The following is a 13,967-nucleotide window of genomic DNA, read 5'->3' on the forward strand; positions in this document are numbered from 1 at the left end:
CCCCGGGGGAAGCCTTATTGAAAAGGCGGGAAATTAATAATGAGAACAATCAATTAGATTATTATTTTCACCCCCGCTTCCCATCGGCTCTGGCGTGGCTTTCCACAAACCACTTCCCCGACCCTGCGCCACTCTAAGCTTACTACTATTGTTGCTTCAATCCGAACGTTTTCAAGCATCGTCCCCCTACGTTTGCATCGGAATCGATGTGGAGGGCTGCCTGTGGTTCTTATGGTTGCTGTTCTATGGCTGTCGAATTGATCGCTTCGTGCAGGGCCCGGTATGCGATCGAGAACCGGATGGTAAGTAACGGAGTATATAGTATCATCTATTGTTTCTTTTTTTTATTATTTATTCATTAATTCTGGTTAGTTTGACGTGTCGGCAACGGAAGCTCAAATGCGACGAGCAGAAACCGCAGTGTTCGCAGTGTCGTCGGGGGGCGCGCGAGTGCCGCCCGAGTGAGGGGATTGTGTTTCGCCATCAGCAGAATGCCTCGATGAACAAAGATGGTGATCAGGCGGGGGATCGAGGCAGTCTCAATGGGTTCTATAGCTACAAGAATACCTTTGACGAGGATAGTGTCTGGCTGGAGATTCCAAAGCATGGTATGTTGCCTACTCTGCTTTCGAGGATCAACTAACGTGGTTATTCGACAGTCATCTTCGTGGACAATTCCGACCCCTATGCCGAAGACCTGGAGGCGACCATCCGGGAATCCGAGGCAGCGGTGCACCTTGCAAATTCGCACAATCAGGACTGGGAAATGGGTTCTGCCGCCGAGCGACAGGGCCTCGAGGCCCTGTCCGCGGCCGCCACGCAGAATCGCTTCGCTTTCCACCAGCTCGCCGTTGACCATCACCAGGCCATGGTGGTCGCCGAGCCGGTGTCTTTCACCACTCCCGCGGTCGAGCTGCCACCGACGGTGACCTCTGTCTCGTCGGGACCCTCGCCCACCAACGCAACGAACAGCGCGTTCCCCCCGGCTGCGATGGCGTCGCCCTCTATCTCCATCTCCTCGGCGAATAATAATAATACTGACAACATCAACAACAACAATAATAGTAATAATAATATCAACTTCCTTCTGAACCCCACCCAGTCGCTCTCCCCGTCGATAGACCCCAGCATCCAGATCACGGGGGAACACCGCCGCAATCCGTCCTATACACCCAGATCCATCACGCCACGGGGGACCGCAATCGTCTCTGGCTACCGACTAGATCCAGATCCCGAGACGCATCGTGAGATAGCCTTTCTTCTCCGCCATTTTTCCGAAGCTCCGGGCCTATGGTAACCTTTCACCCGTTCTCTCTCTCTCTCTCTCTCTCTCTCTCTCTCTCTCTCAACTAATGAGGTACTAACGAATGAGCAGGATGGATCTATTCGATCTTGGAACGTACTTTGCCTCATACGTTCCTGTGAAGGCAGCCAAGAACCCGCTGCTCAAGTACGCTGCGTGCGCCTATGCGGCCAAGCAATTAGGCCGGGTGAAAGGCGCCAGGGGCTCTGTCGGAGGTGTTTCGTCATGGCAGGCGTTCATGGAGACATGGCCCGACACGGAGAAAAGGGACTGGTGCTGGTGCGGCGCCAAGTACTACGAAAAAGCCATCCAGCTGCTGATGAAAGAGTTGCAGCCGGACGCGGAGGGTCCGCCGCCGCCGAGCACCCCGGAGGCGTTCGGCCAGTGGCAGGCGAGCAAGGTGCGCGATGGCGATGATGACGACGACGATGACGGTGATGGTGATTCCGAACCGACACCGCGCAAGCGGCAGCGCTTCGTTGTCGACAGTCGGTTGTCTAATGGGGTGCATTCGGACGAGGTGCTGGCGGCCACCGCCATCTTGTCCGTGTATGAGTTTCTAGACGCGACCGGACCGGCTTGGAGCCGCCACTTGAGCGGGGTCAAGTCGCTGCTGGACGTCGCCGAGGTGGGTATGATGCCACTGGAGCAACGGGCGTCGACGAAGAAGTCCGGCCTGTCCAAGGCGAGGAAGGCGACGTTCTGGAATTTCGCCCGACAGGACTATCTCGCTGCATGTAAGTTTCTTTTTCATTACCTATCATTTCTCTCTCTTTTTTTTTGGCATCAGAGTTTAGATGCTTACTATCTAGTCATCAACAAAACCCAGACGAGACTCAACACCGACGACCTTGTCCTGTGGACTGAAGCAGGCCTTCAGATCGACAATCTAGGCTTCGTGCGGCCCAGCAACAGCTACGCAACGGGCTACCCGGAGGGCGACGGCGTGATGAAAGAGGATCTGATCTCCAACGCCCTGATCTGGATCCTCTCCAAGATCGTCAACCTGATCAGCGCGAGCGCAGACCGTACTCTCTCGCCCCAAGTCTTCCGTGACCGCCGGTACCGCCTCGAAGCAGAATTAAATGCCTGGTACGCCGGCCTACCCGATACCTTCCAGCCATGTGCGCGCGTGGAGCCTCCTTCGACGAACAACAATCCCACCACAACTACCTCTACTCTTGGTGATGTCTCCCCCTTTACCGAAATCTGGTACAGCGTGACCATGTGCGGTTCCACAATGCAGCACTACCACCTCGGCCGCATCCTCCTCTTACTACATAACCCGGACCTTAAAGGTAATGTTCCGAACAGGCAGTATTCCGGCACTCTTCGCTACCACAGCTACGAGATCGTAGGCATTTCGCTCGGCCGCCCGGACGGCGCCGTGCGGATCAACTCCCTCCAGCCGCTCTTTGTCAGCGGGCAGTGTCTTCGCGAGCGGCGCGAGAGGCATGTCGTCTTGAACCTTTTACGTGGCATTGAGGCTGATCTTGGCTGGGCGACGGGGTATCGTGTTTCACAGCTGTTGGAGGAGTGGAGAGCATGAATATACCTTGTATATACCTATATTCTATGTATCCCTCCCTCATAGACATAGGTGCTCTAGTATTGATATATGTACAGATTATATTAAGTAAGTAGTGGCCCCACTCTCACATCCGTACGTCTCTTGAGTTCTTCAAAATCCCGGACCTTAGCCTGCTGCCGTTCACGTAGTCGCTTCTGCGCCTCCATCTCGCCGAACTGCTTCTTCCCGCCGAACTTGAGCTTGGTGATCATATCCGCCGCCTGGCCGCGGTTGATCTCGCCCGCGGCCAGGTCGGCGGCGGGGCGGATGTGCGCCTTGTTGAGAAGCTTGAGCTGCGCGGCCGTGGCGGGGGCCTTGCGCCAGGGCAGCCGGGTCGAGATGCGGTGGCTCTGGAACCTCTTGCTTGCAAAGGTGTCGGCAGCGTGCACGGCTGCCTCGAGGTCGGCGCCCCGGGCGATAACGCGGGGCCGAGTGTGTTTCGATTCGCCGCCGGTTGGGTCGTGGTATTTCAGCACCAGGCGCACCGCAAAGCTGTTGGGGTCGGGGTCAGTAGACTTGTTGGTAGACTTGCTGGTAGGCTCGTTTTCCGTCTCTCGCTCGATAGTGATCCAGCCGGCGGACTCGGAGAGGATGTACTTGTCCGGCCCGATGCGAACCCATGCATGTGGGCTGATGGACCTGATGTGCTGCTCGGAGATGCTGTCGCTGAGCAGGTCAAAGACGCTGTCGTATTTGGTGAAGGTAAGACTGACGTCTTCAGGCTCGTTGCGGGTGCCTTCCTCTACTGCCGTCATTTCTCTATCATTATTGAAAAGCACTCGATTTGGCGACTCGCTGAGATCTTTCCCGCTTGATTTGTCGAGGACCTCGTCGGGATGTAGGCCAAACAGCGTGGGCGTAGACAGAACGCCTGTCCGCAGACTGGCCACCATGTCGATAACGTGGCAGTCTTTCTTCCCAGGATACAGCCGGAGGCCTCGCCCGATCATCTGGATCAACAGATTCTTTGATCTCGTCGGGCGCGCAAGCAGCACGCAATCGATATTGGGGATGTCTGTGCCCTCCGTAAATAGGCCGCAATTTAGAAGCACCGGATACTCGCCTTCCTTGAAGGCACGCAGCTCCTCCGCCCGGGTCTCCTTGGGCGTTGTGGCCGTGATGAACCGCGCGTCGATACCGTGTGCGCGGAACGTGTCCGTCAGTCCTCTGACGTGCGCTATGTCGACGCAGAAGACCAAGGTCGACTTGCGCTCGTGCGCGTTCGCCAGCCATGCGCGGACGGTGATGTTGTTCGTGAGCTCAGTGTTGACAGCCTCGGAGAGCGGCCCGACGGCGAAATCGCCGAATTTGTCCTTCTTGACCTTGGAAAGATCCGCCTCAGACCGGACAGTGGTAAACACGGCATCCGCCAGCCAGTTCTCGTCGATCATGTCGATGTAATCCTTGTGGAACACTATCTGATCGATCGCTGCCCCAAGCTTGAGCCCGTCGAAGCGTGAAAAGGTGGCAGACACGCCAACCAGGATGGGGGAATTGTCGGATAGACTGTCCAGTCCAAAATGGGCCAAAGCCTTTCGGTACGATGCCGCCACGATATGGTGCGCCTCGTCGACTAGCACGAGCTTGAAGCGAGCCGGATCAAATTTTTCCATTCGATCCTTGGACACCAAGCTCTGGATCGAGGCGATCGTGATATCGGCTCGTCCCGAGGCCTTGCTGTTGCCCATTTCAATCTCCACGGTGCGATCTGGATATGCCAGTCGGCAATGACGAGCAGCCTGCTCCACAAGCTCTCGGCGGTGGACAATGATCAACGTCTGGAGCGCGGTGCTATTGGGTGGCAGGATATAATCAATCAACTGCGTGAATATGACCTGCCAAACATGAAATACCTTAGTTTATAGTACTTCTCAGATGACATGAGACGAAATGGGTAAACGAACCGTCTTGCCTGCACCCGTTGCCAGCGAGATCCCTAGCCGCTTGTGGCCCTGACTCACGTAACTGAGCACAGCCTGGATACATTCTTTCTGGTAATCACGAAGACGGACTCCCGTCGACGCGGGTATATTGGCGGTCGGTTGCGATTCAGGGAGCGTCGAGTTGGCACGTAGTTGCAAGTGCAGGGGTTGGCGAAGGCCCCGAAGGCTCCATTGCAAGTCTCGGCGTCCTCGTAGAGCACGTATGAGGATATGAATACCCCGTGTCCGTCGCAGAAACTCCATATAGTGCCATGGAGCTGTTTACTGGGAGTAGCAGATTCGCAATTCATGTGATATTTATTTTGCCCATAGCTACCGCATAATCACGTGATGCGTACCCAGATATATCTGATATATCTGAAATTTAACTATAAGCTACTCCGTATACCTACGAACAATACGAACAACTATTGCAGTATGCTACAATCTTAGTAGTAGCATTTCTTACTCTACAGAGAGGAGGCTGAGATACACTGGATAAAATCAAGCAGAGTTTATGCCAGGTGAGTCTTGATGTCCAACCACTTAAGGCGTGCTACTGTCGACATATCACTTGGAACGAAAAAATGGAGGGATACTACATACGGAAGTCAGCAGTTCTGTATGCTACTTCAACCGATCGAATACGGGGAACCCCTCATCTGGATCTTGAGGTGCAAGGTTGGAAAGATCTAGCCGGCGATACCACCGCGGGGAAAAGGGTTCGTTCCCATGTGGCTAAAATTGGTCTTCGGCCGAAGATTGTCGGAAATCCACTGGGGACTTCCTTCTTTTGGGGAACATGCCATGTGTTGTGCGTCTGGAATCTAGAATAGTCTGGAATATAGACAGTCACATGTAAGTGAGGTCAGTCAGTATGAGGCTATCCAAACCACCAGGCTAAGTAAGTAACCCCCACAACCTAGCCGAGGTCGGTTTCCCCATCTCGCTAGATTAGAGCCAAACAAAACGCAAACAGGAATTAATTGAGGGCTCCGCCGTTCTCTTCGCTTACAGAGTATACCTACATAAGTGTGATGCGGGGAATGTGAGATGATTAGCTAGAGTAGTATAAGAGTTGTATAAGAGTTGTAATAGTGGTGGTGGTGGAGGAGTAGTATATAATCCACACGTGATATGTTATAGAGCTCAGCTTACTATTAGAACTCAGTCAGAACTATATACAGAGTAGTACTCATCATGGTTAAGGGAGGATAACTCAGTACCAGATACTCCGTAACTGTAGCTATAAGTAAACAATGGGTATCTCTAACACAGGCACCTCGAGAGGTTAAGAAGTAACTAACTAACTAGTAGTCGTTGTCTGGTTATTAACCGATTCTGCCTTTGAATCTAAAGAATGTAGCAGGAATTAGTAGTATTTAATTATATTAATTAACTGCTCTATAGCTCCAAGTAACCAAAGTACTGTACTCCATACTCCGTTAGGTACTAACCTACCTATACTCGGTAATATCGTATGTAACAAACACAATACCGTTACTGGCTAGTACAAAGTTACCAAACGCAACTAACGCTCGGCAGGAACTGGAAACTCGATCTAGACCTACTCGGGACTAGCCAGGTCACCTTCTGAAAAGAACTCATGCAACCTTCCATCCTGAAACACAACAATAATAATCATCCATGCTGGATGGACCACTTTAGCTCATCTCCACCAGGTCCTCGTGGACTCTGGACTCTGTTTGCTACGGAGTGCTGCTAAGGCAGTGCTAGCTCAGTCTGGAGATAACCTGCCTCTATTTCTGGTCTTTCCCCTCGCTGTCGTTACTCCATCCTTAGTTATATATTGCAGACTCGCAAGTTTCACTCCTGTCAGAGCTGCCGAGCTTCCGAGTAAGACACAAAGGATTGATTAAGGACAGGGATATTCTTGCAGGCGAGAAGAAACCACCTAGTCACTACATACCACCTGCGGAGTGTTCTCTGTGTGCCCTATGCGGAGTCTTTAGTACGTGATTACGTGGTTGACCGCCGGGAAAAGATTTCGTCTGCCGACGACTCTTTCCTCAAGCAGGAGATGATCAGCAGCAGAGCAAAACAAAGTTGTCGTTGTTGAGGGTTCCCAGGCCATCCTTCTGGAAAGACTTGCGACGCCGCGCCGAGCTCAGCTTTTCCCGCTGAAGAACCAAAACGCTCGCTCGGGTCGCGACCATGTTGATCCTTCCATTTACTATACTGGGCTAGGGCCTAGGCACAGATACTCTTGGAAGTACGTATTCTTCATTCAGCTCTCCATAGGAGTACTCCTAAGTAGTAAGTACTACTACTGCATCAATGCAAAGAACTTGGTACATCGTAATTCCCTTGGCTTGACGCCACAACGTGCACGCCAAAGTCTCACGTTGAACGCCCAGATACTTATTCTATACTCATTCGAGTGTATGCTACCAGGATCAACTAGTGAAGTAGTTACCTCCCCTCCTAACTACTAACTAACCACCTAGGTCATAGCGGCTGTGAACAGCACGTTTCGCCATGGTTTCACCGTTATCCGCCAGCTTTAAAATTAAGCATTATAGCGCTCACTGGCTCAGGGTCCCCCTGGAATCTTCGAGGAGTCGATGAAGTCATCGTCTCCTCTGTGCACGGCGGACGTAGCTCGACATTCGGACAGGAGTGGGAGTAGTTCGTTGATAGCCACGAACTATACGTATGTCTGTACGTACTCGGGGGACCCTCTCCCCAACAAAAACCGTAGCCTTGTTTTTTAGGACTCGAGTGGGTGTCTTGGGAGTCCTCAATGACCAGTTTGATTGATGCCATACTTGCCTATTGTCTAATAGTAATTTCAAGCTTGGTAGTATTTTTCTTCTTCAACGCCAGCTAGTTAGTACTTACTTGATTGCTCTTCTTAACTAGGAAGAGAGTGCATGGACTATGTTGAGTAGTATGATCATGGTATTGTCTAGTCTATGCTTCAAAATAATGATCGATATCAGGACATGAGGAAACCCCTGTGTGACCCCCAGGCTTCAGAGGGAACATGTGTTAAAAAATCGTGTAAGGAAAAATACACAAAAAAAGAGAGAGAGAAAAGAAAGCCGACCCGATGCACCAGTCAGATGGAGATTCCAGGCGCCAGAGAAGAAGAGTGTGTAATGGCCATGAGAGATAGCAGCAATCCGAGTGCTTTTTTTTGGTTCAGATGCCTAGGATGGGTGTTTAAGGAAAAATGGCGAAAGAGTCCGATCCTCGTGTCTTCTGTGGACAGGAGTGATGGAAGTGTGAAGTGTTGGTGGCAAGGTACTAGCTATGCCGTATGGTATACAGGCCCGCATCATTTTTTAGATGCACGGGAGGGGGGGGCAACGCCCCCCGATGGGAGACTCCCTTTTTCTTTGGGAGGAAGGAATGTGTTAAGAGGTCCGTTATTTCTGGCCTCTTGTGGATAAAAAGTGAGTGAGAATGTTTCGGAGGAGGTAGTATATTGTTGTCATAGTTGGGTGAGATTACTCGATCCGCGGGTATGGTGACTTCGAGCATAGGTCTTCTGAGGATCCCACTCTCGCCCTTGTTGCGAGGAACTCGGGGGCCGAGGCGTTGAGAAACTCATCGTCGGGCTAGTGTAATTGGCTTCGTATCCGTAATTGCGCGAACTTGACCGCTTCATGTCTCCTATCTGCGCGCCCGCCCCAGGAGTGGGTGACCGCACCGCCATGGGTTCGGGTGTTTTCAGAGAACCCAGCCCCGAGCTGTTGAGCATCTCATAGGATCGGGCGTCCGTGAAGTTGCGCGCATCGGCAGAAACAAACTCGTGGTGATGTTTGGTAACGTTGCCTCTCAACAGTTCCGCCCATCCGACGAACATGGAAGGCCGCAAAAACAAAATGAAGTTCCAGAATCCGACAAATGCCAGGAGGACCATACAAGCTATTATGGCGGCCTCGTTGGGTCCGATGTCAGCCGCGAGGGACATACAGGCGTCACGATCGCCCTTTTCCTCGACCAAGCACTCGAGCCAGGGAACCGCTTTCGCGAGGTTTTCGGCATTATCCGCCTCGGAGTTGTCCACGTCGATGAAAGTGATGGCAAAGTAGATCGCATTGCCGATGATGATCAGGACTAGCGCGATGCCTCGCCACTGGAGCTGCAGGACCCGTCGGACCCGGCGATACGCCTGGCGGGCTGTGAGGGTCCGAACACTGTTGGAGTAGGATGGCAGAGCCGAGCTGCTGGTGGTGGGGTTCTTGTCAAAGACCGACTTGATGTAGACATAGATGCAATACACCATCGTTGTCAGCTGCATCACCAGGGCGATGGAAGCAAAGACAATAATGGGGATCCAGTAGTCGTGCAAGCTCGCGTGTTCGTTGATGGAACAGACTTGGCCAAACCGATACGACACCCCAGTCAAGTCAAGCATGATAGCCAGACCGATTATAGGGATTAGCCATCCGGAGATGAACGCTCCCCACATGAACCAGCTGCCCAGGACGACCTCCCAGCAGACCTGGAGGTGGAGCGCAACTGTCCGAATCAAACCTGTATAGCATCGTCAATCTCCAAGAAGCCCCATTGATTTCGGAATGTGTGTCCACCTACTCCAGACAACCGCACACCACCCTCCAAACAAGAGCAAGGCACCGGTGAAAGCGCAAGACAAGTCGGAGTACATATCATTCGGCGTGATGTCGTTGTAACATTGAGAGGGGTTTGTACCCAAAGGAATGATGAACGCGACATCCATGAAGCAGATGCCGAGCGTGAAGCAGATGCTCATATAATGGCGATGGGTGTACTTGACCGGAACGACTGCATACGTAACTAGCAGGAATACGCATAGAGGTAGAACGCCGACCGCGATCCAGCTCGCGATCTTCACTTTGTCTGCTACGTCTGTACAACAAGGGCTTAGTTTTGGACCATCGGGATGTGCGTTGCGTAGAAAGAGGCAGCAAAACACCTACCTGACGCATATCTCCAATCCGCCAATGGGCAAGGAAGACAACAGGAGACAGTACCATAGTCCTCACAGTATCGACCATCGACGACTACAATAATCAAAAGTGAGCGGTGGCAGTGCAACAGATTCGGCGTGGGTCTAGACTTACATCCTCCGGTGGTGGGAAACAGGCTCTCCTGCAGGAAGGGCTCGGGACAGAGCCCGTTGAGTGACGTGTTGGTGGTCATCTGGTCGCAGTCTCACTCTCGTTTGATTGTCGGAATTGTCTCGGAGCAGTCTATAATTCGATTGCGACAGGAGAAGAGGGGGGGGGAAGCGGATGGTCAAGTCATATCCCTCGAGATGTCTCCCTCCACAGATGCGATTTTGAGGGCGCAGGCGCCACAGCGAGACTGACTCGCAGTCGCGCAAAGCAGATCGGTGAGTGCTGTAAGGACCGATGTCGACCGCGACATGCCATGCGGAGGAAAAGAGAGAAAGCCAAAGGGCAAGAGGAGAAGGAGGCGGACGACAGATTTCTCAAATATAGATCACAGGGCCGGGGAGAGAGGCCCGCTTGGATCCCCTCCCCCCAGCAGCAGCAGCACGAGTGTGTTCCAATATCCACCACCCAATCCACTACTGAGAGCTGCATGCACGGTAACCTTTCCTAACCTTGTTAGGTTGTTTTCCCCTGCACTGGGCGTCAGGGGGGGGAGGGGGGGGAGGGAATCACAGAGGGTGGATTCCACTGTCCAGGGCTCCCCTCCCAGTCGTCAGTAGCGGGATCTGTGGCAGGAGGCGGATGGGCCATGGCAGATGGCGACTGGCAGAAGAGGAAAATTACCGGTCTCGCTGCGGGGCAGTACCTGGGGCCTATCAGTCACAGTTTAGGGTAGTGTCCGGCCGTCGGTTGCAGACCAGGTAGGGTTCCTGTGCATGTCACAGAGCAAATAATATGGGAGTTACTGCATGTGTAGTTGGCTTGAGCCATGAAGTTTTCTTTGCCCCGCGAATTGTCTGTTGAGCGTCGAGACGGCGGGTACCTGGCCGTGGCCTGGTGGAGCCCAGCAGCGAGAGCGTCTGGAGCCTTCCTCCTACTCCGTAAGGTTGAGGCGTGAGATCTTTCGGGTTTCCACTATTTCGTAACTATATGCCAATCATTCCCGCCAATGGCTACTGGAGCCTGCGTATTGCCTGGTTGCGCGACTGTGAGGGTTAACTAGTTGGTAGGTTAACGTGGAAGCTGACAAGTGAGACCACTCATTTCCACCCCAACAGACGGCCCTTCAGACTCGTATATCCCATATAATCAAGCAAAATGAATAGAAATCATCATAGACTATCATAATTAGTGCATTGACCCCTCGGTAAGATCGGTGGGACTTCTGGTTGACGCCTTGTTGGAGGCTTGGAGCTTCGATTAACGGGCGACATTCCAAGTGTGGAAGGACGTACGAAGAGAGCAGGGGCTTGGTTTTTCCGGTATTCGAAATACCGTGTTGTGAAAGATTATTACACGATTACCGCCTTTCCTGTCCTGTCTTCTTTACAACGATGGCGCTGCAATGATTTTTGGTGCTAGAATTTCTCTCCAACAGTTTGACAGCGATAGCCTGCAAGGCAGAATACAACGTGTGTGCCCCTGGTCTTATGAGATAGTCCTGTGGCGACCTCGGTGTCTTGATTTGAATCCTCGACGCGTCGAAACATCGCGAATCTAGAAACAACCGAGAACAACAGTCTCCATTGGGCTGGATAGATTAAATCTAGCTGACCTGGTACGCTACTTATTCTACTACATACAGATTACAGGACACAAAAGTACGGACTACCCAGCTAATTAACCATCCTAGTCAATTCAACGACCAGTTATGTCATCAGATAACCATTTCGCACTTCCAATTAAAGACAATGCGTCTGCTCCACCGGAATCCACCTCATAATACGGAGTACTATGTGGTATACTAGTGCCCTCCGTAGGTAGTCCGTACGGAGTCTTCTTGTGAGCGCAACGGTCAGCTTGAGAAGAGCCTGGATGTTTCATTACCACATATTGAATCTAGGAGTGTACCTGCATAAGCCACGATAAACTCCGTTCTGAGTTATTCTGCTTACAATAAACAGGATATCCATCATTGTCGCATGGAATCTAGTTTCAACAATAATAGCAATCGTGGAGCCATCGGATTACCCGCTACTGACAACGCCGGGAAGAGACCCAAAGGACCGGGTCCTTAATACCGAGTTCTAAGAAACTACTACTACTACATAGTTATAACCATAGACACTTGCGTGACTAATCGCAAGAATCTTCAAGAACCTTCAACCCATGTCATACACACAGCCACTGTCGAAAAAACCTCCGACTGAGCACTGGGGCAACCTTGCCTGTTGGAGTGGTGTGACACAAGTACCACCAGTGCAGGGCCACGAACTACAACGACAAGACCTAGTCAGTAGTTATGTAGTACTCTGGAACTATCATTGTCTAGATTCTCTACCACTACTACGGAGTACATAGACTACTACCCAGAACGGTGGCGCACAGCAAGAAACACCGAGTAAAGGCGCAATTTTCCTAGCCTACTACCTAGTTAGTATCCAGGTTTAGAAAACTGTACAGGGTCCTGTTGGTCTGACAGCATCGCCGTGCGTGCTGACTGGTCCACAGAGTCTTTAGGGCTGCCCCCCCCCCTGGATCCCAAATTACCTGCCATTGGTACCCACATCCCGTGTGTGTCACTTTTCAGTCACTGCAGTGTGTAGCGTGTAGTATGAGTTTGTCCTCCGGATGTACACCGTAGTACGGAGTACTACATACGGAGTCCGTACCATCCACAATCAGCATCTGTGTGATGGTCCAGGCCTCTATCCTGGCGTCTGTCACGCTAGCCGTATTTTAGCACCTTGGCGGCCTTGACAATGGAGATCGAGTGTTGTATTGGGAGTTTTCTTCTTATTCTAGCAGTTATTGGATTTGGATATCTTTCGAGAGGCTCTCGACCAGCTGCTACCTTCCATTTCACTGACAGCTAGAGTTGAGAGAAGAGAAAGTCGAGCTCGGTCGTGCCATCTGTGGCGAGATGACGCGTGGTATCACCAACCTGCAGGACCCTCTGGACTCGCTTGAAGATATCGGATGAATGCAGAATCTTGGCAATACAGGCGTGTGCATGCAGGATGTCAGCACCAGGAAGCGGGCAGTCGATATGACTTCGAAATCGAATTATGCGTTCGCCATTCTGGTTGGGCTGTGGTAGGGCAGGGGTGAAGAAACTCTGGAATCCGGGGAACAACAGAATGCGATATTGGTTAGATACGACCTAGAGGAATCAGCAAGATACATGTATAATATAAAGGCACGTACCGTGGGCTCAAATGCCATATTGAATTTTCCCAGGGCATCTTCTAAAGGATCCATCAGGGTCATCAGGTTTGTGGCGTCATTTATCTCAGATGGCCCAATCTTGAGACGCGGAAATAGTCGGTAGAGGGTCGCCCAGATTTGGGAAATTCTGTCTTCCTGGACCAGGTCAGACAATATCAAAAATGTCGTTAGCTAGAAGGAGCTCACAGATGACTTATCGTGCCACTTTCCAATAGAGAGCGGGAGGATATGTGCCAGTCGAGTTGACGCAAGTAATCCCCCCAGGCAGTATTTGGAGACGTCTCTCACCCCTGTGACCATACATTTTGAATCATCTCGTTGCAGACATAGCTTCTTCAAGCGTGGTTGATCGTTTAGAGAGGAAGACTCTAACATCATCTGATAAATGTCACCCTCAAGCTCCTCGCTATCAACAAAGAGGGCTGGGGTCACTGCGTGTCTGCTGTTTGCCTGAACTAATAGAAGTTTTAGTATGGCAAAGAACAGCCCTTTGCTTACTTAGGGGACGTACCAGGAAGAAGAATAGTGGTGTATAGGTGATAGGCCAGCGAATGCAATACTTCATCCGCAGCATTAGCAATGAATGGGTACTAGGGCCTGCTGGCCTTCCCAAGGCAGATGGTCGATAAATGCAGTGAGAATACTCTGTGTGTAGTCGTCCAACCTGCGTGGCATGTATGCCTCGATCCTTCTGCAGGCAGTTTGTTCTTGCTGGATTGTGGACACCAGTTCTTCGTCGCTAGAGATCCAGGAGAGCACGCTTTCCTCTGGGGACAGAGAAGAGTTCATCTCCAGAAATCGGAAGGTTGTGAAAAGAAACAGAACAGGACCGGAGGCAAGTTTTGAAGGAGTGTAAGCATTGGCGGCAGAGAGCA

At 51.7% G+C, this 13,967-nt stretch overlaps 4 protein-coding genes across 4 annotated transcripts; 1 reads left to right on the forward strand and 3 right to left on the reverse strand.

Annotated features, from left to right (window-relative positions):
• Positions 1-282: 282 nt before the first annotated feature.
• ASPZODRAFT_15721 (hypothetical protein) lies at positions 283-2,852 on the forward strand (the record flags this gene model as incomplete). Its single annotated transcript, XM_022726303.1, has 5 exons — positions 283-302; positions 373-608; positions 660-1,293; positions 1,376-2,040; positions 2,116-2,852. The coding sequence occupies 5 exons, from the start codon at positions 283-285 to the stop codon at positions 2,850-2,852; spliced, it is 2,292 nt and encodes a 763-aa protein (XP_022581547.1).
• Positions 2,853-2,935: 83 nt separating this feature from the next.
• ASPZODRAFT_151615 (hypothetical protein) lies at positions 2,936-5,059 on the reverse strand (the record flags this gene model as incomplete). The annotated part of the gene is made up of 2 exons (XM_022725751.1): positions 2,936-4,708; positions 4,778-5,059. 2 exons carry the CDS (start codon positions 5,057-5,059, stop codon positions 2,936-2,938), a joined length of 2,055 nt encoding a protein of 684 aa, XP_022581548.1.
• Positions 5,060-8,231: 3,172 nt separating this feature from the next.
• Positions 8,232-10,062, reverse strand: ASPZODRAFT_1879839 (hypothetical protein). Its single transcript, XM_022727291.1, has 4 exons — positions 9,871-10,062; positions 9,727-9,810; positions 9,362-9,655; positions 8,232-9,301 (listed from the first exon to the last, which is right to left on the reverse strand). The coding sequence occupies exons 1-4, from the start codon at positions 9,947-9,949 to the stop codon at positions 8,253-8,255; spliced, it is 1,506 nt and encodes a 501-aa protein (XP_022581549.1). The 5' UTR covers positions 9,950-10,062; the 3' UTR covers positions 8,232-8,252.
• A 2,654-nt stretch (positions 10,063-12,716) lies between these two features.
• Positions 12,717-13,797, reverse strand: ASPZODRAFT_131974 (hypothetical protein). The gene is made up of 4 exons (XM_022722890.1): positions 13,604-13,797; positions 13,279-13,547; positions 13,072-13,227; positions 12,717-13,027 (listed from the first exon to the last, which is right to left on the reverse strand). Exons 2-4 carry the CDS (start codon positions 13,468-13,470, stop codon positions 12,737-12,739), a joined length of 639 nt encoding a protein of 212 aa, XP_022581550.1. The 5' UTR covers positions 13,471-13,547; positions 13,604-13,797; the 3' UTR covers positions 12,717-12,736.
• Positions 13,798-13,967: the final 170 nt, after the last annotated feature.

Source organism: Penicilliopsis zonata, assembly GCF_001890105.1.
Source record: "Penicilliopsis zonata CBS 506.65 unplaced genomic scaffold ASPZOscaffold_6, whole genome shotgun sequence".
Taxonomy (NCBI): domain Eukaryota; kingdom Fungi; phylum Ascomycota; class Eurotiomycetes; order Eurotiales; family Aspergillaceae; genus Penicilliopsis; species Penicilliopsis zonata.